The sequence below is a fragment of the Liolophura sinensis genome, chromosome 2 (genome assembly GCF_032854445.1).
Source record: "Liolophura sinensis isolate JHLJ2023 chromosome 2, CUHK_Ljap_v2, whole genome shotgun sequence".
Lineage (NCBI taxonomy): Eukaryota > Metazoa > Mollusca > Polyplacophora > Chitonida > Chitonidae > Liolophura > Liolophura sinensis.
This window is the reverse complement of record NC_088296.1, coordinates 5,439,202-5,466,804: the sequence shown is the minus strand read 5'-3', so window position 1 is coordinate 5,466,804 and position 27,603 is coordinate 5,439,202. Positions and strand designations below refer to the sequence as shown.

At 39.5% G+C, this 27,603-nt stretch overlaps 2 protein-coding genes across 2 annotated transcripts in view; one reads left to right on the top strand and one right to left on the bottom strand.

Annotated features, from left to right (window-relative positions):
• The first annotated feature begins 1,419 nt into the window (after nucleotides 1-1,419).
• Nucleotides 1,420-14,274, top strand: LOC135463048 (transforming growth factor-beta-induced protein ig-h3-like). Its single transcript, XM_064740367.1, has 10 exons — nucleotides 1,420-1,497; nucleotides 8,551-8,728; nucleotides 9,885-9,973; nucleotides 10,516-10,664; nucleotides 11,196-11,334; nucleotides 11,668-11,782; nucleotides 12,273-12,423; nucleotides 13,016-13,148; nucleotides 13,325-13,442; nucleotides 14,114-14,274. The coding sequence occupies exons 1-10, from the start codon at nucleotides 1,420-1,422 to the stop codon at nucleotides 14,272-14,274; spliced, it is 1,311 nt and encodes a 436-aa protein (XP_064596437.1).
• A 6,306-nt stretch (nucleotides 14,275-20,580) lies between these two features.
• Nucleotides 20,581-27,603, bottom strand: part of LOC135462873 (unconventional myosin-Va-like) — an 87,924-nt gene continuing 80,901 nt past the window's right edge. The window contains 1 exon segment of the mRNA XM_064740166.1: nucleotides 20,581-27,020. Within this exon segment, the coding sequence (XP_064596236.1) occupies nucleotides 26,778-27,020 (243 nt within the window). The 3' untranslated portion in view covers nucleotides 20,581-26,777.

Below are 27,603 nucleotides of genomic sequence, written 5' to 3'. Positions count from 1 at the left end.
AAAACCAGATCAGCGACACGCAGCTGGTGAAATACGTCCTATTGTCAGTTTAGCTCAGTCAGGGCTTTACTCCAGCTGTTCGTGTATATGCTTAAAAGTACAAAACTACACATTAACAACATTGATTATGATGAATTAGGTAAAAAAAATACAGCAATGTTTCAACGATGATTTGCAGTCATTATCAGTCTGTTATCATCACTTTCTTGCGCTCCTAATACGCTCCTAAAACGCACGTGTTAAAATGATAGATGTTAAATGGTGTAAGTTCAAATAAATTGATTGTTTGCAAGTTGTAACCCATATTGTTCGGTTACAAGACTTTTAACACCTACAACGAGTAATACATCACGTGTATGCCCAGTTTCCAGGAGCTTATAAAATATTAAATTATCAACGCTTTCCCTCCTCTGCCACTGCCACTTATTAAGACTGCACCTTCCCATCGAGAAAAAAATCATTGGACTGTTTTTTGTTATAGCGCAACATGTACCTCCTTTTGCTTAAAACATATAAACATCATCATAACCAAATTTTTTAGACTGACATTTGCGTTTTCTCTTACTTACACGTGGCTGAGAGAAGTATGGATGAAAGATCTAAAATACTACAGTATCAGCATTTGACTTCCTTTCATTCCGGTCTACTACAAATCAGGCTGTAACAATAATTTCGTGACCATCGCTAGCAGTGGACTGGAATTAATCTTTATTTCAAAGACACGTTCGTCTTTAAAAATAAAATTTTTAAGCTAAAATTTTGTTAACAAGATTGAGCGGGAACATAGGGCTATTTTCAGTGTGACAGGATCTATGTGCTATAATGTTCTACTCTGGTAAAAGTAGAAGCCGTCTTTATACCCGCTTAGCTGTGTTATAGTACTAGAAACAATACGTATAGCGCCATTCAACATGGCCATCGATGACACACGAAACGGTCCTCAAGCGAAGATAAAGCACTACGCTCTCTGAAGTACGATTTGGAAAGCACACCTGTGATGTGATCCGGATACCTGTAGATCACCCACCTGTCGATTAATTACACACTCGGTTGACTCTCGGGCTGTTAACATACCTTATCCACCCTAAACACGAATTTTTAATTACTGAATATTCACGCCCTATTTGTCCACCATGCATACTTTAGCTTCACTCGGCGTTGTTATGCATATTGCATACCCTAGCGAACACTAGCCAGTCAGCATCAGAGATTGCCCTCGAGCCTTGTCATGATTGGCTGGGCACAGCACACGTTTCTTTCACATTAAGGTAGGGGACCTATATACGATAGGAAGTTTTATTTCGCGGAAGACGGGTGTAAGTCAGACTTGGTGAGTTTAGTTCTTGCATATAACCTGTGTGTGAAGAAATTTCAGCGCTACCCGAGCAAGATGAGGCTGTGCATTGCGTGGGACTGCTGATGTCCGTGGTTCTGTGTGCTCGAGGACAGGCTAACAATTTGGCAGACCTGATCACATCCAACCCCAACCTTTCCGAGGTAAGAAAACGTTTATTTATATCGATGTGTGGTTTCCTCTCACCGTAATACTGACCCCTGTCGCATAAAATGAAATACTCTAGAGTGCGGCGTAAAACACCAATGAGATAAATAAATAACGGTAATCGGATCAGAAAAATGATAGATAGCCCTCTTTATACGTAATTAGTCGAAATGTTTTAAGTGTTAAGATTTTGATATGTCACATAGTTTATATTGTGGATATTAATAAACTTTCGTGAAAATAAACGATCTCAATGGAAATGGAATCAAGCGTCTGGTATGGGATGTTCCTGCGTCTGTCCACATTTTAGTGAAATGTACAGATCTATAATATTGTTTTCACTCTAATACAGACGTCTTCATCAAATGTGCCTAATATTTATGGGGTGATGTGACAGGCTTAAAACATTTTGAACAATTACGAATTAAAGCAAGAGACGTCCTCTTCTCTGATCCACCCGGAGTACTGCATATAGCTGTTTAACGCTTTGGCGCTCAGTAGCATTTTACCTTTGTACGACGGTTGTCAAGTGTGCATGTGAAGGAAAAGACACTAGGATGAAGTCTTTGCTTATTTCGATCCTACCTGGCAAACTTCCGGAAGAGCTGAGTTGCGCACCTATACTTTCATTTATATGTCTTTTTGTGTGGTTCTTTCGGTAAGGTTATATCACTTTATGCATGACAAAGGGCGATGTTGAGGATGGAAGAAGTTTTATAACTGTTCAAGTATTATGTTGAAATTGAACACACAAGCTGAAACACTATACTATATTTTGTACATTTGGACGCCAAAGCACCAGATCAAGTCAATTTCGCCATGTTAATGATTTTGTGCAAACTTTGTTGTAAAAAGAAAAAGAATGAATGGAAGTAAGTGTCTCTGTCACGCTGTGTGTTGATTAACATCTCCAGTTTAAGTGCACTGGACCGATTCGGCATGAATGACTTACATAAATCGTTGAACTTTGCGATCTTCAGTTTTTTGTCATAGTAATAAAAATAAAGTTTCACTCGAGCGAAGACTGGCGTGAAGTATATACGGATAGAATTAGGTTGTCGTTTATCGAGTTAACGCTCATTGAAAACCGATTGTTTTTCCACTAGTATGGTGCACTTATCTGTACGACACATGTAGAAAAGTTCGCTAGTGACTTCCCGAAGGATGGGTAGTTTAACCCGGGCATTCCGGTTTACTCACCCATAAACTGACCTCTCTTATTTTAAGAGAAAAATTAGGGAATGATTTTGCATCAAATTAACAATCAAATAAGTAAATCAATAAACATGCCACTTATCCTGAGAAATCCTTTAACGTAAAATCGAAGCCTGGCCGGTCCGAGATGGATTCGAAATTATTGGCCTAGAAAGTTAATCTTCAGACGGGCCCACCGCTAGCTCAGATGGTTAAATCCATCAGTAAATCCTTGACCAATTAGGTCGCGCGTTCGAATCCAGCTCTTAATGTGGCTTTAAATCAGGAGATTTGTCAGGTTTACCAAATTCCTTTGCGGTGGTTTATTGCAGGTACTCCGTTTTCATCACCCGTTGAAACTGACTACTGTCATATAAGATAAAAACTCTTGAAAACAACGTAAAACATCAATCAAGTTAGTCACGCAATTGTGTGCCTCGGCGGAAAAAAACGCTTCATATAAATGAGTCAGCGAGATCTTCTACACTTAGATCTAAGTAAACCCTTTAAACTAACTTCAACTGAGCAATTTGTAACGTTTTCTTCAACGTACAAATCCATCTTTTCTCAATCTTGAGAATCAGCAATAATCAGCCCAGTGAAATTGTAACATAGATGCAAATGTGCTTCCTGGAATAGTCCCCAGTGCTTGACAGGAATTTGGCGCTTAAAATATCTTGTCTAAAGTAACAGCGTTTGTCTATACCTTTAGGCACGACGATAGATATAGCTAAGATCATTTGGTCAGCAAATAGCATTGTGCTAAATTATATATAGGTGTATCCACGGCTTCCAGGCTTCAACAGACTTACCCGCACTGTATATTACCTGATTTTATCGTCTTATTAGGAAATCTGCAGGCCTAATTCTATATTTACATTAGCATCAATACCAGAGTACGCCATGTAGATCCTACGTTTATTTAACATTAAAACATGGAAACTAAAAGAAATCCGATCCTCTTCAAGACTCAAGCCCTAATTATCTAATCTTTACTTTCATATTTCGATTAAGGCGTATGTGCTTCCTTGATACAGTGTAAGAATATAGGCTATCTGAGATCAATATGTACGTATTTACAGACGTCATAACCCTACACATGTTGTAATGCTGCACTAATTACACCCTGCCCATTAGTCGAACTCGTTTATGCATGTAAGCTTGAGGTTTTACGTCGTACTTAATAGTCACAGGACGACGAAGGTGTCATTAGGCGAGTGCACATGTACTGTGTCTTCTTGTGACAGGGCGAGTCCATACTGAAGTATCATGTCGAAGACACCTGACAGGACATTGCACCCAGTCATTAAACTTACACCGGAGCAACCAACCCCGTTTCCCTTGTTCTAACCATTCAGTACTGACTGCAACAAAGCCAGGTCACAACAAAATAACAGAAACTCTCCTTAAAAGAAACAGTTGTGCGGTGAACAACTTCTAAAACAATTATGCAAATTGTTTCCTTATTTCTACTTTAATTTACATCTTAAAGTAGATAGTTAATAGTTTTCTTGGTTACACAAGCACTTTGTTATACAACATAATACTGGAATGCGTATATAAAGAAAGAAAATGTGTCTTCACTGTTGACGCAGGGTAGCTAAATAAATGACTCATACAGCAGTCAATGTGTCATGTGAATGCCTTTTTGATCTGTCATTGTTACTTACATGTGTAAACAAACACACAAATAGCCCTGCTTGTATAAGTCAACAAGACGTTCTCGCATGGCGCTACAAACTGCATTTTGCAAACTTCCCATCAAAACAAAAAGCGTTCTGCTACATTACTTTATGTACATTCTGGTTTTAGTGGGTAGGCCTGTAGGCTGTTGTCTAAGCCTCCCTGGAAGTACAGGTCAAGCAGTTTTATAACGCACCAGAAGACAATCTAGCTGTTTTATGCTTGAAATAATTTTTATCGTTACAGACTATATCCCTGCATGAGATTAATGAAAGTTAGTTTGAAACGGTTGAGTGACCACGTCGGTCATACATCCCGAAAAAATGATAATCATCACTTTTTTCTTTGTCTTTTTCACATTAATGTTAGTGTGATAGTACTAAATGTACATGTAGTTTTTTTTTTTTGGGTTATGTAAATACAGTGGCACGTGTTGTTTTTGTCAACTTCGGTGTTAGTGCAGTTGCAATTATTTTTCTGTCAATGTTGGTGTTAGTGAACTTTGTATAAATATATGTGTGTGTGTGTGTGTGTGTGTGTGTGTGTGTGTTTATATATATATATGGGGTCACTTGCAATTACTACAAGTCAAAGCCCTTATAACTTCACGTGTTCACGTGCAGCCACTACAAAGCAAATAAAGTTTTGAAAAATATGTCATTCTCCACATTCTTGAGGTATGTAACATGACGCTTCAGCAGTCAAACTTAGGCCCAGTTATGTACTCCTGGAGGAGAGTATTAATTTTCTTCTATTCACGACCCTCTCTTCTATCTTCGACCCTATAAGTTCTATTTGTCCTTAATACAGAAAATGAAGAAGACATTCGTGAAATGCCATTGAAAAGATCTAATATACTTATGTATTGAATACTGATTTTACTCAGTCCCCAAGAACAAACCTTGCATCTTTCCTACATCACTGAAAATCTTTGAATGATTCCGTCCTATTTGAACGTCGTTTTTAGAATTGGCTTTGCGATTACTGATCCGAAACGTCCTTACTGGGTGACGCCTGGCATACGAATGTCTGTTTAGACACGTAGATTTAGATATATATTTGATTCAGTGAGACGCCGTACTCAAGAATATTTCACTTATACGACGGTGGTCCGGTATATGGTGAGGGAGCACGTGCTCAACCAGACCGCCGTCATTTGACATGTAATTTTGACAAAGCTGACATAAAGAGAGTTACATTCAAACGCGAGATCTCATTGGTGAATGGCATGTGTTCCTGAAGCGAGATTGGTGCCTTAGCATGTATAATTGCCGGTTGCCGCCATATTGGAGTATTTAGCTGTTCATTTATTTATCTGAATTGTTGTCTAACGCCACACTCAAGAATTTTTTCTTTCATTTGTACTATGCCGGACAGAATTATTGACAGAGGAAACCTCAGTGCCCGGGGAAAACCACATACCTTTGGCAATGTATTGAGGAGACTTCCCACGTGTGACGACCAGATATGACAAATGGTCCTCAACAAACTTAAACCGCACCCGGCCACATAGCGTTGAACTGACTTATAGTCACCGAGCCCACACGAACAATGACATATCTACAAATTCGCTGTCCGATCCCGGGATTGAGCCTACATCTCGTTTGGCCTAGTGATTTAAATACAAAAGTCGTGGTTTCCCCTGGGCTCGGCCCGGTTCCCTCCGACATAATGTTAGCCATCGTATAAGTGAAATATCCTTGAAAACGGCGTGAAACACCTATCAAGCAAATAAATAAACAAGCGTCATAACCACTCTGCCACGATCCATTCCAGCCGTCCTGAGTAAGACACGCCTCATTTGTTACTGACACGTGAACAGACACGTGGATTTTTTTTCTTTCTGCATGTACACGTCATTTACATGTATACATGCACCTTAAAATGTATTCAAATCTTATCCAAAACAGTTGTGAGCGAAGACTCTATGCGTGTGTTAGTTGGCATATTTGTATGCAAATGACGTATAATGACTCATGCTGACAATATCCTTCACAGTGGGTTTTTGCATTATTTATACGTCGCACGTGATACAAAAGGCATTAGGAGTGATCACTTATATATGTTTATAGCCTGTAATATTCAAATGTTCAGGTGACGGGTAAAAAATTATTCACTGTCGAACAGATCACTAAATTAACGGGGTATCGCCATTTGGACAATAATTTAGTCATAATGTTTCCGATGTTAAAATGAATGGAACGATCGCAACTTGCGTAAAAGAAAAAGAACCGTTACAACTAAGAAATTAACAAAAAAATGCGTTTTAAAATACAAAATCAACATTTAAACATTTTTTATCACAATAATGTACAGAAATTATTACTGTGCTGATGTTTTTACTTTGCCCTTCTTTACCTTTATTATGCTTTAAAAGGGATATTGGAAATAAATTGCACTAATATTGAATATAACATTTTTGCCCTGTTTAACTTACTATATATAGGTATTTAGAATATTTTCTCGCCTCCTAACATCATATTTTAAGAAAAATAAGGACGTTCTGGGGGACAAGAAGACATTTTGAGCCCCAAGATCACTGTTACAAACTTTATTAGTCTTATTTAGTGGTTCTAGACAATTTTTAAAATTTATCAACTTAAACAATTTATGGAGGCAAAGAAAAAATATTTCTAAATCGGACCAACTTGTCTTCACATTTCGGAGTAAAGTTGAAGTCGAACACTTGGAGTTTATATGTCCGGTATTGTCACGTGACCTGTGGACACCTGTAGCGTTCACACCTGTGATATGCAAATTAGACAGCTAGAAAATAATGACCTCATAAAGAGTCAGAAATAATGAGTGTCATTTATATGTAGGTAATAGAGTTTCGACGAAAAATCGAGCTTCAGTCTAAGGGCAGGTTGGGAGGTCAGTAGAGGGTCATCCATCCAATGAGTGTATTAACCACCCGCCTTTCACACAGATCTATTGCTTGGTGCATCGTTTTCATCAGTTATATATAATACACGACTCCATATATTTCGGTAGCTTTCGGTTTTCGTAAGTTACCTCAGATATATCTGACTTAAAAAAAAATTTGAAATAAAATTCTCGTTTAATATGACTTCGTATGTCTCGCTATATTTGTCTTGCAGCAGCAGGCCCTAACCTCATATACAACGCGTCATGTCTTGCTGTGGTAACTTCATACAACGCGTCATGTCTCGCTGTAGTAACCTCATATACAACGCGTCATGTCTCGCTGTGTTAACTTCATACAACGCGTCATGTCTCGCTGTAGTAACCTCATATACAACGCGTCATGTCTCGCTGTGGTAACATCACACAACGCGTCATGTCTCGCTGTAGTAACCTCATATACAACGCGTCATGTCTCGCTGTGGTAACATCACACAACACGTCATGTCTCGCTGTAGTAACCTCATATACAACGCGTCATGTCTCGCTGTGGTAACATCACACAACGCGTCATATCTCGCTGAGATAACATCCCTCTGCACGTCATGCTTCGCTGTAGTAACTTCATACAACATGTCATGTCTCGCTGTGGTAGCATCACACAACACGTCATGTCTTTCTTTGGCAGTTGTAATGTCATGCAACATGCCATGTATAGCGTATTAGTCTATATTCGTCTTGCAGCAATAGGTCGTGGGCTTCCCCGGGCTCTGCGCGCTTTTCTCCCACCATAATGTTGGCCGCGCTCAAATAGGTGGAATATTCTTGAGTACGGCGTAAAAGATCAATCAAATGCATCAAATAAACTTTTAACATTATATGGCATGTTATGTGTCGATGCAATAGTCTTTTAGAAGTAACCTCATATAACACGTGATGTCTTGCAGTAGATATCTCATGCAACACGTTATATGCTTTGTATTTGCTTTGCAGTAATAGTTCATGTTTTCGCTGTATTATTCTGTCAGTTACAGTTAATGTTTTCACCAAGACTGGCAGAAATAGCTCACTTTAAACTCGCTGTATTTGTGTTGCAGTATTAGTCCGCTTTCTCCCTATATTTGTCTTGCAGTAATAGCTCACTTTCTCGCTGTATTTGTGTTGCAGCATTAGTCCGCTTTCTCGCTGTATTTGTCTTGCAATATTAGTCCGCTTTCTCGCTGTATTTGGCTTGCAGTAATAGTTCACTTTCTCCCTGTATTTGTCTTGCAGTAATATTTCACTTTCTCGTTGTGTTTGTCTTCCAGCTGGCGTCGTTGATCAACCAAAACAACTCAGACCTGTTACAAATCACCCTACAACTGCAGACTCCTTCGATGACAGTGTTCGCTCCAAACAACCAGGCGATTCTCCACTTTAAGCGAGCAAACCCGGCTGGTGTCGAGAACGCCACACTAGTCAGAAACATCATCCTAAACCATGTCCGTAAGTTATCTCCCCTTTAATAGCCCTAAACAGTCATTCACTGCATAAACAATGGGGCACCATCGTTAAAAACGGTTTCTGTGTCGTAGTTTTGTTGTATTTTATTGGTTATTTATTTGATTGGTGTTTTACGCCGTACTCAAGAATATTTCACTTATACGACGGTGGCCAGCATTATGGTGGGAGGAAACCGGAGCGAGCCCGGGGAAAGTTTTGTTGTAAGTATGCCTAGAAATGGTTAACTGTTGATAACAAATATGAACAATTTATGTACCATGAGAATAAAACCAACAAAAATATGACCGCTCATTGCCTATTAATTAGCTACTATTACTTACTTTTTTATGTACATATTAGTTAAAGATTTTTAACCCCTTTGTGTGATTTCCATTTATCTAATCATTGATTACGGCTTGTGTGATTTTCATTCACCCAATCATTTATTACGGCTTATAAGGGGCCGTAAACCCCAACTGAGGTAAATCAACAAGAGGACGGATTTCTCTGAGAACATGTGTGACCATTTGCGAACTATCACACTGTCGTCGTTTCTCTGGTTCTACTCTCTGTGCTGTACGTCTATCACTTTCACGTCACTGCTCTGGTTTTACTAACTGTGCTGTACGTCTAACACACTGTCGTCGCTGCTCTGGTTTTACTCTCTATCACACTGTCGTCACTGCTCTGGTTTTACTCTCTATGTTGTACGTCTATCACACAGACGTCACTGCTCTGGCCTTACTGTCGTCACTGCTCTGGTTTTACTCTCTATGCTGCACGTCTTTCACACTGACGTCACTGCTCTGGTTTTACTCTCTGTGCTGCACGTCTAACACATTGTCGTCACTGCTCTGGTTTTACTCTCTGTGCTGTACGTCTCTCACACTGTCGTCGCTGCTCTGGTTTTACTCTCTATGCTGTAGGCCTACGTCTATCACACTGACGTCATTGCTCTGGTTTTACTATCTGTGCTGTACGTCTAACACACTGTCGTCGCTGCTCTGGTTTCACTCTCTATGCTGTACGTCTATCACACTGTCGTCGCTGCTCTGGTTTTACTCTCTATGTTGTACGTCTATCACATTGTCGCCACTGCTCTGGTTTTACTCTCTGTGCTGTAGTATTTTATGTTTTTTTTTTGTTTTTTTTTTGACAGTGATCAATCAAACAGTCAAGTCATCAGTCATCGCCTCCAACATGAGAGCATTAAGTGCTTTGAATCGCCCACTCTGGTTTGTTAAAACTGTAAGTATCCATCTCCATGATTTCATATTCAAACATACTCCCATACCAAACTACTGGGTGTCATTTATAAATTAGAAAGTGGCTTAAAAGATAGGACAACAAATAATGTAACCTTTGTTAATTTGAACGAGAAGTAGAAGCGGACTTAAACAGCCGAAGTCATTTTAGTTGGCTAAAGCAACAGTGCTTGGTAATACTATGAACCAAGTTTAAATCTGGATTCCTAAAGAGACCAAGGGATGCGCCAGGTCAGAGAAACGTGAAACACGATGCAGCCACACCAGTGCTCTACGTGGGGTTTGCGTGCGTCAGTTTTTCTAGAACTTTCGTCATCGTTTTTTCCATACCCAATCCTATTTGCCCATCCAACTGTCAATCAAATGACATAATAATTTATGGGTTTCGCCCTGGCTCCTCCCGGTTTCCTTCCACTTAATGCTGGCCGCCGTCGAATAAGTGAATTATTCTTGAGTACAGCGAAAAACACCAATCATATAAATGAAATAAATAAACGTAATAATGAAGGTCCCGTGTCTTTGCAGGCTGACAGAGCAACTGTTAACGAAGCCAAGATTGTCGCGGCCGACATGATGGCCTCCAATGGTATCATCCACATGATCGACGGGGTACTGTTCCCCCTGGGGGAGACCATAACTGTGGGTCAAGCCGTCATGGATAACCCAGAATTCAGGTGATACATTGGCCCAGGGGTGCGACAAGGATGTAGGGGGGGAGTTATACTTCCAAACTTTCCGCTTACAAAATTTAATTCCACGCAACACATCATTCTCTGCTGTTACGCTGCATTTCTTGCGAACTACGTCATTTCTCTAGAAGCACAACAATACAGAATCAGTGGCATGTTACAGAAAGAACAAAGTCACTACGCCACTTCCACCGACTTGTGTTAGGCCGGCATGGGTTCCCATACCTTATGAAGGAAGGCTATGGAATGCTGAAGCTGATACTGCGCGCCATGCACTACTGCGCAGTCTTACTTTTAAGTCTTTTATCTTTATAAAAACAGAATTCTTCGACGATTTCTGAGTGTGGTTTTGTCATGTGATCTCCCATCACCATTCTGCTAACAGTTACAGGGTATATATACAGGTCGTACAATTAGTATTTCCTAAAGGTGAATACGCTATAGCTTAAATGTGTAGGCCTACCGTTTACCCTCACTCGATCGGCTTGCAGTTTACATTTGTGGTTGTTGTTTCAGTGGCCTGAAGGCGTTCGTGGACTTAGCCCCGGAGATTAAGAACATGTTAGTGAACCAGAGTCACATGGTCACCGTATTTGCCCCCGTGAACGAGGCCCTTCCAAGCCCGGATGGATTCTCCAGCACTGAGATCGACGCGGTGAGTTGCACATCGCCATGGCAACCATTTCGTGCCATGTCAATTTAGAGCCAAGGCATTAAATGAGTACATGATTCTGTAATAAAGATGTAAGATGTATATGGTTTTATGCGGCCGACAAGGTTAGCACCCTCGCGAGGCGTAATGACCCAGAAGCCTCTGAGTCCAAGTCCAGCTCATGCTGGCTTCCTTTCCTGCCGTACTTGAGATGGTCTCACAGCGATCGAATCCGAACTGTGTAGAGCTTACTAACCAATGAGTGTAGGGAGATAAGCGGTTGTGTACATGTATTAGTTAAAGTAATTGTCGTTTTTCCCTTTATATTTTCGACAGGTTCTGAAACGTCACATTGTCGTCAACAACGTCCTGTTTGCCAATTACTTCAGCCGTGGCGGCAGGATTGGGACATACCATGGAGACATTATGACCAAGTATATGTCCGACAATGGTACGACACTGCAACTTCATTGTCACATACTGCAAATACTAATCCGCTATTTATCCATTTGCTATTTTAGTTTTGTTTGTATTTATTTCACCTATATTGACTCGGTTAATAATTTCTGCTGGAGAAATGTTTACAGCTGGAAGAAGTGTTCAGAGCAAAATCGGCAACGTCTAGAGGAAACCGGGCAATGCCTGGATGAAACCGTGCAATATCCGCATGAGACTGGGCAATATCTGGATAAAACTGTGGCCATGGGCAATAGTTTATGCAATCATAAAAATAATGTGTAGGTTTCCCTATACAGAAGTAAGCTGAAACAATGTCTGTGGTTAATGAAAAGAAAACCAAATATATAATGTTTCCTTTACGGTACCTGAATTTACACTACAGGCACAAATATCGGCTTAGGAAGTTATCAATCCATCAGTAAATCAACTACCTAACCAAACAATCAATCACTCAAAGCAGTCAATATCCTCTCTGTTTCTAGTGTACCTGAAGAACTCCGGTGATCTCTGGTCACGCGTTGTCAGCTCGGCGGGAATCCCCATTCTCAATGGGGTCGTTCACCGTATCAATGGGGTCCTGGGCCTCACGACGGGGGTCAATCTGGTGGAGGCTCTGGGGCTGAACGGTCTGACGTGAGTAATGACATTGAAGAAAGATAGGAAGATAACTGCGGTGTGTTTTTCGAGGTGGCATAAGTTATATACAAAAACAATATTTACTCTGTAATTCACCACAGGGAAGAGGAGGGTAGATCTACAAACATTACTGAAGAGATACAAGTGCCTGCTGTAAGTTTAAACAATTAATTTACCATAGAGTACATTTACACGAACACGAACTTCAGCGTAACTTTACATGGTGGTGGTGTGTATTTGATTTGCGCTTCAGCTGCAAAAAAGAATCGTGCGATGTTGGGCTTTTCATAGCACCTTTGAAAATGACCTTATAAATTTACAGTCAGAAAAGAGCTGCTTATCTGCCATAAAACGCAGTGTGTGTCAAACTGCCAGCAAATATTACTGTATAAAAATAGGGGACTTGGTATTACCTCTTTCAAGGGTTCCAAATATACAAATTGCCCCTAAAACAGCTTTTCCTAGCAAGGGGCTGCTTTGGGTAAAAGATCGTTTTTAAAACTTCTTGATAATGGGAACACGCTTAAACTGATTTCTACATCGCTTTTTTGTCTATTTTCTTTTCATAAATGTACGTTTATCTTTGCAGGCAACTTAAAGGCAAAGTTACAAACGAGAAGCTGGACAGCGCCTTGATGGACAAGTCACAAAATTACACAATTTTTGCCCCGTCAAATTCCGCCTTTGAAAAATTCACTTCACCTTCGGAACCCCTGTCAACGGTAAGGGCCCACGACACGGAACCGGTTCCACACGGCCATTTTGTGACTTGAGTCAAAATTTGAAACTTCTTCACAACTCGTAGTGTTTGGTACTGTAAAATGAAATTTTGATATATTTATCCTAGGATAGAACTGATGACGTAGATTCACTTGCTGCTGCCGTTGTTGTTGTATAGATCTTAAAGCGCCACGTGATTAAGGGAGCAGTAATGAGTTCCGACTTAAAGGCTGCTCAGACAGTACAGACGTTAAACAGCGGTGAGACGATCACCGTGACGAAAACGCACGGAAAAGGTGAGTGGTCATTCTCCAGTTAATTAGTTAATTATCTATTTATTTAAGCCACTTAGGCCTGAACAGCATCTGGTGGAGGAAACCGGAATGCCCGGAAATAACCATCGCCCTTAATTTGTCAAGTACCTGGCAAACTTCCTGACTTGAAGCCACAGTCGAACTACCTGTTGCAAGCGCTAGAATCATGTCTACGACCGTATCGGTTCGGGTCTGTGAAAAGATCGGTGTAGAAGACAAATGGGCTGGTGATGACTTCTTTGCCAAGAGTAATCTACACGTAGTCATACCAGAGATTGTTGTAGTTCATGAGTTTTATAAGCACTTATATAACTTTAGGAACAAATGAAATACCACCTGTTGGAACATTACAGACTATTTTCTCATTAATTTTTACAATGTTTTGCACGCTAACAAGATTTAACATATTGAATACGTTTGTGCCTGTGACCCTTTAGGCTAACATTTTCCACGTTTTAAGGTCGCTAATAATTTCATGGTGTTTATAATTTTGGTTTTTCTCTAAGGTTTTGTGTAATTTGCGGCCTCACCCTTGAAATAGCCTTTATAAAGGCGTCACACGCGGATGGAATTTTTCACAATTCACTGCAGAGTTAAACATTAAAATTATTACGAGGATCAGCTAGCAAGGTTTTCCCACTTTCTCTTTCTAGTGTATGTGGAATACAATGGAATTCAGGGCACAGTCATATCGGCGGACAAAAAAGCCTCAAATGGAGTGATCCATTTCATCGACATCGTCCTGAGCGGTGCCGCTCCTCTCCGTCTCTCTGTCTTCTTACTGATGCCGCTCCTCGCCATCCTGATGCTCTAACAACAACTACAAATGCCACACAGAAACAACAACAACAACAACTGTAACCATGTTTACCGGAGGAGAAAGCTTGGAATGATGAGTTCGCGCATGGCTGTTCCGCTCATTTTTGTAGTACGGACAGGGAAGGCAGTTTTTGTGGTTATGCGCCTTTATGTTCTGTGTAAACTTGAGTGAACAGGAAAATATCTGAGGGTAAAGAGAAGCAAGAACTAAAACCAAATGAAGTCATCACCATCTACGAGCGTTTACTCATATGAAATGAGTGATGCTATACGGGCAGTCCACTGGATCACCTGTGTACTGCAGTTTGGTTGTATTGAGAACATAGTAAAGACTTCAGTGGTAGCTAATTCACAACAATTACGATTCCACACGGGTAGACCCCTCCTCACCCCACCCCCACCCAATATGTTGTCAGCGTTATCAAGCCTATTGTTTTGCATTCTTCAACTGTCCTATAAAACACGCCAAGTTACGTGTTTTGAGAAGTCAGTTGCCGAAACTACTGTCTCCGTTATAAGGAATGCATGATCTTCGTCAGGTGCATCAGATGATCAGCATATAGCATTTAATTATTCCTGTATATAGGTAACTAGAGTTGCAAATTATACTCGTACTTATTTTGAGTTGTCTCCCCCCTGCTCTACCCGAAAATACGGCAGCATGATCATATTTCCTAAACCTCAATACGTTCGCTTTACATCGCTGCCACAACTAGACAAGCTTGATTTTTCTAGTCTGTGCGACGCACGATGACCTGTTTAGTTTTTGCCTCACCACAGATGTCCTCGCGTGAAACTATGTATTTAGTACTCATCAGTACAACTGCTTCAGGTGTTGGCTAAAATCAAGTAGTGCTAGCTGTGAATAAAGAGAATGCACGTGTAATGAAGTATAATTCGAAACACAGGTGGATGCAAAGTTTTTGTGTTTTCTGACATCACTTCCGGCCTCATTACCGCGATATTTCTGTGAAACATTTGGTGGCAGTGATATAAAGTTGTGCAGTGGGTCAAGTGTTGATCGGGTAGCGTATAGTTTTTAGTTTACTGATTAGAAATTAATCCTGTAGACCTTTTGGTAAACACCAAATACCGTTATGTTTTAATATGGAGACACCACACCTATTTCATATTGTGTCTCTCAGAACCGTCAGTTCGTATCAAAGGTATTGTTTGTTTGTTTTTTTTTTTCTTTGGAGGATTGGATTTTTTTGGAGTGGCACCGATTTTAGTGCTGAAACTTGGCGAGACCATTTTGGTTTCAAACTCTTAATTCATGTAGGCTTACCCTGTCGCCAGCAATGTGTTACCATCCAGTTTTCAGCACTTGGATCTGTGATACTCACGAGAATTGCTATCCGACACCATGATAGAACTCTTCCTAATACTTCCTTTCGAGTTATAATCTGTTAATATGTTTTGTCTGTATTTTAATTTATCATTGGAACGTTGACAAAATATCTGTCTTGTACATGTAGTCTGGTCGATGGATCGACTATCACATCCCGCAACTGTGTCGTTATCTTGGCTTAGTTTGACTTCTTGTTGAAGTTTTTCAGAAACAGTATTTCAGAATGCCCACGTATGCCGCGTGTATGCCGCAGTTGTGGTGGTTACCATGCTGGCGCGTGTATGCCGCCATTGTGATGGTTACCATGGTGGCGCGTGGATAATGACGATGCTTTAGTCGAGGATGACGACATTGTTTGAAGTTCACGTCTGCACACCTATAGTAATAAAATGTGTTTTATACAGACAAAGAAAGTGTTGCGTTTGCACACATTGCCAAAATTTTGTCTTTCGTGTTTCTGTTTAGTTATTTATTTATTTACAAGATTAAAGTTTTACGCCATACTCAAGAATATTTCACTTTTACGACGGTAGTCAGCATTATGGTGGAAGGAAACAGGACAGAATCCGTGAGGACACCTACGATCTTTGTGTTTCTAGTCACAGAAAAGCGCGTCACATTTAACAACACTTTTTTTTTAGTGTTGCCAGTCAAACAATACAGTAAAAGTCATACAGGATGGATGATAAAACCAGAGCTGCGACGATAATAGGCAAATGGTCACACGTAACCGGTGAAATACGGCCTCTTGTCAATTTATCTCGGTTGGTGCTTTGTTCTAACTGTTCACATAAATACTTAAATACTAGCAAGTTTCATACCATCTAGATGGCACAACGGCTTAAGCAGAATTAGGTCAAAAATTAAACTGGTGTCAGTTTCAGTGTATTAGAAGACAAAGGTTTAGAATTACTCAAAATGCTGTGTTATCATCGTATTTAACACACTGTAACTTTCTGCACAATAGGCCACATCAGAATATCAGGCCTCTCCATGGACTGCGTACCCTTTCCCGAGCAATGGCGGCTCCCGTGTAAACCAGATTGTCATTGCTCTCTTGAAGTACATGTGTGGTTATGTCAGCAGTTTATCCCACAAATAAAGGCAGGAACTCATGCTACACTACAGAGTTTTTGGTCCTAATTCCATTCGGTTAATAATGTTCCTCCTTATACCTCCTGGGTCAAAGGGAAGAATTAAAACGGCTGAATAACGTGAAAAGTAAAACATTCGTGAATAAGACAAGTTAACAAGAACAGTTGTTTTTCAATTTCGAGTACACGAATGTGCTGAAAAAATTAACCCAGTCAAACTATATTTGACACAAGAAAGTTTGAAACGAAAGAAAAGCCTAACATAGGTAAATTGACAAGCGGTCGTATTTCACCGATTACGTGTAACCATTTGGTGATAATCCCCCTGTCGTCGCTGCTCCGATTTGACTCTCCACGCTGTAGTTTTTATATTATCACACAAAGAAAACTGTTCTCCCCTCTTCGATAACCTCGTTTCATGTTAAAATCGATTTAACAGAAGTGCTGACCTAGACATGTGCTCCGTTCCACGAAGGAATCATAATTGTAACATATCTTCAGCAGGAACCTCCGTGGCCTAGTGGTTGGCGTGTTAGCGCAGCATAACGACCCAGAAGTCTCTCACCAATGAGGTCTCTGTGAGTTCAGCTCATGCTGGCTTCCTCTGCGGCCAAGCGTGGGAAGGTCTGCCAAGAAACCTGCGGATGATAGTGGATTTTCCAGGGCTCAATCCGGTTTCATCCCACCCTAATGCTAGCAAGAAATCTTTGAGCATGGCGTAAACACCAATTAAACAAGAGATAATAACCGAGAAAGAAAGTCAGGTCTTAACTGGTTACCCATTCAGAGCATTCGTTTGGTCTCCAGTACAGCACGCCAAACCACTTGGTCAGAAAATAGTAAATATAACTTTGAGTTTCAGACTATGTTTGAACAAATATCAATTGCCCAATCAGAAAATTCCCGAAGACAGCAAGACACGGTAGTAAGTTTGTCATGTTGATTTATACAGTCGACGGTTTTATTTAACAACAGTTTGTGGAGGAAATCGATTTGATTTGTAAACCTGGTGTGGTAAAGCGGAGAATCGGCCCCAGAAGAGGTACGACAAGAAAGTGCAAATTTCAAAATCCCTGCTCTTTTCTGTAAATTTTCTAATCAAAAGTACAAAACTTGGTCGAAGCATTCATAAAAGTGAAATGACCATAAAAGAGATGATTTTTAGTAGTAATAACCCCCCAACAACTCACTCTCTATCAAAAGTCAATGTTTCATTCAAATAAAGACACTGTATTCTTAATTTATAGTATGCAGATCAACGTTAACCAGAAAAAATACTTTTACTAAAACTTTCATATGTGTACTTCTAGGTACTGTCAAAGTTTCATTTTGGGTAATGTTTGTCTTCATGTATAAAATATAAACTTTCAGTTTTGTCATATTTTGAAAAGTTTAAAATCCGTATTTGTGACAGTCTGTCAGGCATCCATCATAATATAGCCATGACGTCACTGTGGGGAGCAGGTTGCACCTATAGGAAGAGTTCGAATCTATGTGGTTGTCTTTTGTTCCTTTTCTTCAGATGCTTACTATTGAGTGAGTATAGGTTTAGGCCGTTTTGCGTTAAATAAGTTTTATCATGATTTAGTATGGATAATTGTCAAGGCGTGGTATTACGTAACGTGGCAACTATAGCGAAATCATACGTGAATCTTCTATAATGGGCCTCTGCCGATTCTCACCAATAGACCCATAAAAAGAAGTAGCGTTACGAGTGTGTCAGGAGCTGTCGTTTACAATTATTGTCAGTTTCCCTTATTGAGGTACAGAATTTCTTGCACTTGAGACGACTTCCCGCCTTAAATTACCGGGTCCTTTGTCAAGTTACTGACGAATCTTCCCACATACGACTTACAGATCTGGGGCTAGTTGTTCAAACATGTATTAAAAGTTAGGCCAGGCTTAAATCTTAATACCAGTCTCGATCTAATACACTTCAGTCTGAACTAAATTTAATACACTTTTGAACAACTGACCCCCTGCACACCGCATTTTTGGGAGACAGGTGGCTTTTAACGAACGTTAGACTGCACATGCGCACACGCCAGCGTCGTCGGGCGATTATTGCCACCAACGACCAACAAGCAGTGAAAGAATCAGTGAGGAATCTACGCCTTCCTAGGAAGAGTTCTGCAAAGAATATTTGACTATGATGAAATCTATTTCATTGCACAACAAGTAATAAATCAAAGTGACCAGCAAATTTCTATAGCATAACAATTTTATTCATTTAACGACATCTACACAGACAGTTTGTCTACATGTGCCCTAGCTACAGACATTCAGAACACTATTGGCGATTTGAAGACAGTGTCGTTTCTCAGCTGGTCATCTTATATACAGACATGGATTGAATACAGTGGGTAGGGATCAAGATACAGCTGGCAAGGTATTTGGTATAACATTGTCAAGGGAGTTTTTAAGCTTTAACCCGAACTACCACGTTTAAATTTAGATAAATTGATGTATACAAATGGAAACACCTTGGATAAGACCACGGAACTGAGCATAACGTTTGTTTTCCTTGTGAACACATTGGAGTTGTCTGTATATACACCGTGACAAAACGTGGCCTACATGCACGCACAGTTATTTGTGTGGTGTGGTGCTACTGTCGTTACGCTCTGACCAATAACTAACGCTCAAAGCAGCTTGAGAACAACTAGTATGTGTGGATCCACAACTCTACAAAGATAAAATACATTTCTGTGGAATGTGTCAACATTTTACCCAAATACATTTTCCAATTATCTTAGGAAACAGGACAAAGCTCTTCTGGCTCAGAAACACCCATATATATTCCACGGTCCCGTTCTAAAACCGATCGAAGGCCGAGCTGACTATAACGCCAATGACTACACATGTGTAAGACGTATGTTGCCACCGTAGTTATAATTACGAAATCGTCTAACATTTCTAAGATATCGAAGAATGGCAAGGTAATGCTTTTCTACGCTACGCTGTTTTAGATGTTCTAACATTTACACAGACAGATTTAAGACACAGATAATCACCAACATCCATAGAATTACGTTGAATAGAAGACGCCCGCAGGCAGGCAAGAAAAATAACCATCAAGATTACGCCTAAATCTTTAAAAAATGCTCAAGCTTTTTCAGTAATTTCACAACACGAGACGTATATAAATGCCTAGCACCTTTGCAGCTAAATCAGCTATCAGCACGTTGACGTGATCAACAGTGTTCAACAAGATATTAAGTGACAGTCAACAAAGTAAACGGTGAAAATCAACAATACAGATTGGCAACCAGATTTCAAGTAGCGAAAATTGACATCAACAGTTTCAGATGTTGCTCAAAAGCAGACAAACAAACGGTCAAGGCCCAGTTTCGAGAAACTACTATTTTTTATTATATTGGTTAGGTAAAGGTGTATTGTTTGGGCACAATTTTTGCCTAGCACATAAAGTCTTTGTTTGACTTGAGCCTTTTCCAAAAACACTATTTTGACACCGGGAACTTTTACTGAACTTGGGAAGTTTCGAGACACTGGATTAAATAAATGGGGTCTAAAAGCACTTGTCAATGTGTTGAACTGATCAAAAGGTGGTTATAAATGTCCCTATGAAAAGATAAAAAAAAAGATATCAATTCTATAACTTCATTGTACCTGATGTGCCTGTTTTGTACCATAAACATCAACGACATTTTGATTACATCAACGTAGTTCGGTGGGTCCAGGATAGCCGACAGTTCCTCTGGGCCTCAAATGGCGTGCCTCAATACAAAACAATAACTCAACCGGCTGAAAAGAAGTTTTATTTTTACACACTTATGTTTGATTATGATCTCGTATCACGTGAGTTCCACTCCAAATTTGTTTAAAAAGAATACGATGTAGATTCCTTTAAACAGTAACAAGACTTGACCAAAGCTGTTTGCACGGCGTGTTTCACTCAGAGCCAAAGAAACTCAAAACAAGTCATTAGAGTTGTCCATGTCCACTTACATATGACTGGCCTGGACACATAGTTTCGCTAAAACCCAAAGTGGCCCTGTGCCTGAGGGGTGGGGAAGGAGGTTGGGTTCCAATAAGCCATTTCTGACTCTATTCATACTTTAAAACCTCGTCACCATGCTTAGCTTTTGGTACTAAATAATTTGACATCTGACATATTTATCTTACTGAGAACGTCAAAATTTTTATGGCCAAAAGATCCCATTTCAAATTTTGACATACATCCGAGTCAAGAATAGCTTTTCGAATCGGTCTTCTATATATCAGCAGAAGAGACAGACATGAACAAATCCCTCTTATATCACAAATAACGCTACTGATTAAAAATGAGACTTGTGTCTCGAGAAAGAAATCTCACTGATGTTTCTAATAAAAAAAAAAAAATTCAACAAAAGCATTGCATAAGTCAAATCTATATGGAACGGAACAAAATGTCCGCCACATCCTCTTCATTACAGGTGCAGCGGAATCACAGCTTTGGTTACAATGATTAACAGTTAATTTTAACAAGCTTCTTGTTAGAGCGTCTATACGGGGACTGGACATGCGTGAGGGATACAAGGGATACAGGCTACACGCTGACTGGCTGTCAGTTGAGATAGGATTTCCTGGGTGAAGTCCTACAGCCTTGTTCACCTTTGAACAAATGTACAGTACCTATATTTCAGCTTAGCCTAGGCATAGTCTGAAACTACCTTTCACCTCAGCGAATCAGCAAAGGTTCTGTATCCCTTTAAGCTATCTTTAAATTCTGGGAGAGCTCTTTTGGTGCTTATTGTACATGTAGCTACAGCTTTTCCTCCAAACCTGCCATTCCAATGAGCCCAATCGACGTTTCAGGAGTCTCGAGAGTTCACGCAGATATCGACGAGACAGGTGGGGGCTCTCACAAACTAACGTAGATAAAAGACGTTATTTTACGGTAGTTGCGGGATTGCATGCACATCTCTCTGATCTGTCGATTCGACGGTGCCGTTGGCATCTAATGTAAACCTAAGTCTTTTAGCTGTGGTAGCTTGCGAGAGCCCCCACCTGTCTCGACTATATCTGCGTGAACTCGCGAGACCCCTGAAACGCCGATTGGGCTTACAGCTAACATTCGTTACCAGCAATGTTTATTTAATGGGAATTTCAACATTGTCATCAGATCATTATCAGAGTCAGGGATATCTAATCACAACTTTTGTGAATTTGAGAAATTATCAACACTGGCCATTGCACTGTATTACCCCCAAAACACCTCAACTTGAATATCAAATTGTCCTTATCCAAAGAATTCATTAGGTTTAACAGCACAAGTTTTAACTCCCTTACATTTTTCACACATTCAGAATAATTTCAACATTTAAATGAAATTTAAATTTATACAAGTCCAACGTAAATGTTGTTTCATGAGTATTTTATCTCGGTAGTTAAGTTTAAGAGTTCATGGTCAAGCTGCCGCTATATTGTTTAAACCCACCGACCAGTGTCATCTGCATAATTTATAAAGGTCACATACTTTATTAATAATCTGCAAACCTGTATCACTATAAAATGTGCAACCTTCTACACCGCCATAAACTGTTTATATATATACATATATAACCCTCAAAACGCACTTCTGTTTTCACGAAACACAGCCGCACAAACTTTATAAAATGAGCGCCTACAGCAAGCCTGTAACAGTGTTCCTCCAAAATAGCCAATCACAGCAAGCCTGTAACAGTGTTCCTCCGAAATAGCCAATCACAGCAAGCTTGTGACAGTGTTCCTTCAAAATAGCCAATCACAGCAAGCCTGTAACAGTGTTCCTCCAAAATAGCCCATCACAGCAAGCCTGTAACAGTGTTCGTCCAAAATAGCCAATCACAGTAAACCTGTGCATACTGTATATACAAACAGTAGAGTTGTTCCCGCAAAATGAGTCCACTGGGGAAACTTTTCTCAACATTAAATAGGAAACCCCTCTTTCACTTTACAGAAAACTTTATATACAATTAACCTTGGAACAGTTATACATATCCGGCTACGGGAGAAATGGGAAAAAAATTCAAGAGCACACAGTTGAGGTGTTATTATTCTTCCTGGTGCATTGTTTTAACAGTATTAAAGTAAAATACTTCGATTATGTTATTATTTCCATTTTAATACACAAGTATAGGGGAAAATACGCCATTTATCATGACCCCAAAAATTTACATCCAAGTTGAATCCAACATGCACCTGCCTTGGACAGATAAGCAAATCCATCATAATGTTGAATTCTAATCCCAAATCTCCATGGTAGCGTCTTGAATCAAGTTCATCATCACGAATAAAACAGCACTAAATTTTATCAGTTCTTGAGATCTCACATGGAATGTGAAGTAACAAAACAACGCCATGCACTGGGGGAAAGAAACAGTGTGGCTAATGTTTTTGTCTTATTGCATACCCTTTGTACAGGGGGGGGGGGGGGAAAGTTGTGTCCCTGTATTCAATTTCGGCTGTTTTCACCAGAGGGCACTGCATGGCGTCAAGTATAGTAATGAAAAAACTTAACAGTATTTTTGGTTTACCCTCATTAAATATGAACACAGGTTAAGTAATATAAAGATAACACAAATGATGAACACCCACATATGACAAAAGAGTATACATAAGTAAGTAATGTATGTTTAGCAAGTGCATGCACAAGATTTTGCTTATAAAAGCAATCACCAGTTCTAAAGCTTTGCAGTAATATTCTTATTTCATTTTCCCTATCATTCATAAACTGAGATGTTATTTCAGGATTCTTCAGAATCATTTCGAATATAACTTGAAAATATCCCTTAAACTCTTTACCATTTGAAAACTTCACTTGTCCTCAGACCTCAGCTGTTTCAGACAACCACTTAATTTATATATTAATAAATCATGACTAATCTCATTGCAGCCTTTCTTGAAATTCTTCTCACAATAATGCAAGTTTATATAAATAGATAAATTAAATCTTGGGGTAATAACTATTATTATAAAGAATCAGTGACAGAATTTAAGAAGACCAAATAATGACCAGACCAAATTCAAGATTCTTTGTTGTGTCACTCCATCCTCGCCGACGAGGGTTATCTACCCTTCCATCACCATCAAAATGATTAAGTTTCAGTGGTGTTTGAAATGTTTCCTGTCAGCTTGTAGCCCATAATGCTCTCCAGTGGTTGCAGGATAAGAGAATTATCTCCCCTTTTTGGAAACTTGCTAACTAATGACTGTTCCACAGCTTTTCATCACGATATACCATTTTAGTTCGTAAATAGTAAAGAACTCTGATAAGTGATAAACATTTATCGGTTACAAGCTGACTTTTTATCTAAGAGGAATGCAGTAATAATCACTTGGATAGGCTCTGACCCAATCAAAATCTATGATACATCTCTTTCAACCAATCAAAATGCCTACTGCATCAGTATTTACATAAATTGCAAAAATCTCAACATACTTTCTGCAAAGCATAAAAAAATCTACAGACAGCAACTATACACGCAAAAAATACTTTAAGTCTCTACAAACAGTGCTTTTATACAACATTTTAACAAAGACTTTAAATTGTCACAAATCACCGTCCAGTTAAAGAGTAATGGACACATCAAGCAGAAAGTGTACAAGCCTCTTTAACTTCTGACTAGTTTTGTGCTTTAATATATTCTGGGTTCATCTTTGCAGTTTAAAAAAACATTGCATGAATTCAATGAGAAGGTCAACCCGGTCAGATAACACTGGCAAGGAGAGGACTTTCTGGATAAGACAAAATCTGTTCAAAGGCAGGTTTGAACCTTCAAACTGCGAAACAAACAACACAGAAATTACGATCTTTTAAGATTTACATTCTCACATAACATTTGTATGTAATCAAGCTTTTAAGGAAAACAGTATTGCAACCGGCTTTGTTACAAGATGCAAAAGTTCATAAACGTCTGCACATTACAAGCAGTTCTGCAGTCAGGTGTGCAACTTGTTACACGGTCAGCCTGTTCATGGAGTTGAAAATGTGAACACCTTCTCCTCTTACTTTTACGCTAACCAACATTAGGTAGACATTTAAAGTTACAAGTACACATAGCTTTTTTGTGACTGTGGAGTTATAGGGGTGCAGAGCAATGCGACCTACTCAGACAATACACAGATACTTCATGTACAACAGCACAAATTAGAATAAATAAAACATCATCCCAGGACTACTATATACACATACACTTGCACCTCAACGTGATGGAGCTGTTCAGATGTCAGCTTATTTCCAAATTATATATTATCATTTCATAATATTTTCTAAAACTTTGCCTCTCTGTCTATAAAATAATATATGAAAATTCACACAGAACTTCACCTTTGTGTGCTGCAGATTTGGGTTTTGGTAAATGCTGTGAATACTAAAAGTACCTTTGTTTATACATTGCAATTTAGATAAATTTCGTATAATTTCACTTATATGACCACGGCCAGCATTATGGTGAGAGCAAATCGAGGGTAGCCCCGGGGAAACCCACATGCTCTCACATATGACTGCACAGAGACAGATAACTTTTTTTTTATAAAAAAAACTTTCGAAGAAAACAAAAAGAATTCACAATATTTCTTCCATTTTTCTCTCTGAAGTATTCCGCTATAAAATACATGGATTACCTCCCCTTCTCCAGTTATGCCCTCTCAGCCACGGATCCAATGCATGTACCACCCTGCTTCCAACGACTGCTCTCTTAACAAAACTGTCTTCAGACACAAAACTGTCCTGACAAGATGTGACCAACGTTTTCTGTTCAATACATTTTAATTGGCTTTCAACTCTTACTCACAGATTTATTCCTTAATATAAATATGTTGTAACGGACGCCAGTCATTCCCATGAAATGAAGGCTGTGGGACAAATCTTCAGCTTGTTCAGTCCAAATTCATATTAATTATTATTATTATTCAACTTTATTATTATTCAACTTGATTACAAGTCTCTCTCCAAATACAAGTATAGTCATACGTAAAATGTTGTGCAGACCTGAATTATAGCCTTACTATATTATTTCTCTAAAATAATAAAATTTATTAACGTTTACACCATTATGTTGATCTCCTATGGCTACATACAAATGATGACCAGCATCTACACACACCGGCAATGGGCAGATTAACGTCGTATTTCAAATGTGCGACGGAATAAATCAAATCAATCCACTACACTGATTGGATGTCACAATACTGATTCCTAGACATCATGTGTTGATACCAGTGCTTGATGTCCTTAATTTTTAATACCATATAATACAGTACTAATTAGTTATGGAAATTATTCAACTTAAGATTTCATGATTAATGAAGTTTCTTATTTTGTCTGATCCTGTGAGTTCTATTGATCTAAGAAAAAGTGTTTTGCGGTTTGTTTGGAAGATCATATGTGAACATGTATCTTAATAAAGAAAAAAAAAATGTTTTATAATTTATACCTGCCTCTACATGTTCCCTTTTAAGTCAAATGCACTACACATACCTCATCTACAGGCCAACCATATGTCCTGGCCAAGGGAGACAACCTACTAAACATCAATTCTTTTTCCTGTCCCCATTGTAAATTCACTAAGGTTTACACGCACAAGGACACGCTGCCCAAGTGAGACAAGTTACAGTCCATCTTGCAAAAGCCTGTGATGCTGAACACTAATCTTACTTCAGTTTTCATTCTCTTAGTCAACATATACTGCTCATACTCTTTGAGTTTGAAACCTAACACTTCCTTGAAAAGGTGATTTCTGACAAAAATAAGAAGAATGCTATTGACTAAACACTAAAAAAAAAATGTGTGGTTTTCAAAATCACCATCTGCACTAAAGATCTCTGCCTTTCTATCCTCCCATTACAGCGTTAAATTGTGCAATTTAACGCAAATCTTGCCTAAAAACTGTCTCCATCTAAAGTGTGCACAGCCACTAGGAAGGCTTTGGCTAGCTACAAGCATGCAGAGATAAATGCATGAGCCTCTCAGCCTGGAAGAACATAGTTACCTCCACTAATGACACTATGACCACTTTAATACAACAAACCAACACGTTGAGGAGGCTTGGGTTATCTCCCCTTAATCGATCAGAGTCTGTTCAGGAAGCTCAGGTGGAGACTGTCCGGCAGCTCAATGGTTTCCAGGGCGATGGCTGAGGGGTTGTAGGGGAATGTGACCGGGAACGAATGCTTAGCGTCCATCAGTAGGGTGTTGTTCCCATCAGGGTTAGGACGACTCTTTAATTTCTCCTGTATCTTACGGATGAATGAGATCGGGACGCGTTCCTCAAACTCATCCACAGGTGTGTACAGGTTCAGGATCTTCACAATCTGCGGAGAGAACATTCACTGAATGAAACCAACTGAAAACAGATTTTTTCTTTTTTCTTTTTTTTGATTGGTGTTTTACGCCGTACTCAAGAATATTTCATTTTATACGACGGCGGCCAGCATTATGGTGGGTGGAAACCGGGCACAGAAACCCATGACCATCTGCAGGTTGCTGTCAGACCTTCCCACTTTCGGCCGGAGAGGAAGCCAGCATGAGCTGGACTTGAACTCACAGCGACCGCATTGGTGAGAGGCTCCTGGGTCATTACGCTGCGCTAGCGCGCTAACCGACTGAGCCATGGAGGCCCCACTGAAAACAGACAGCAGCCAATTAAGGTAAGAGCAGTTTACCCGAGTCACAGAAAGACCTGTTTCTTTCTTACTTTGATTGACCGGTGTGTAACACCAAACTTATTTTCACAATGGAGGACAGTTTAATGGTGGAGAAAACTGGAATGCCTGGGGTAAACCACCTACTTTTGACAAGGTACTGACAATCTTTTCCACATGCAACATACAGATTTTCACATCATAGTGGTGCAAGACAGCGGGTCTTGAAAAAGTTACAAAGTGCAAGTGTCCG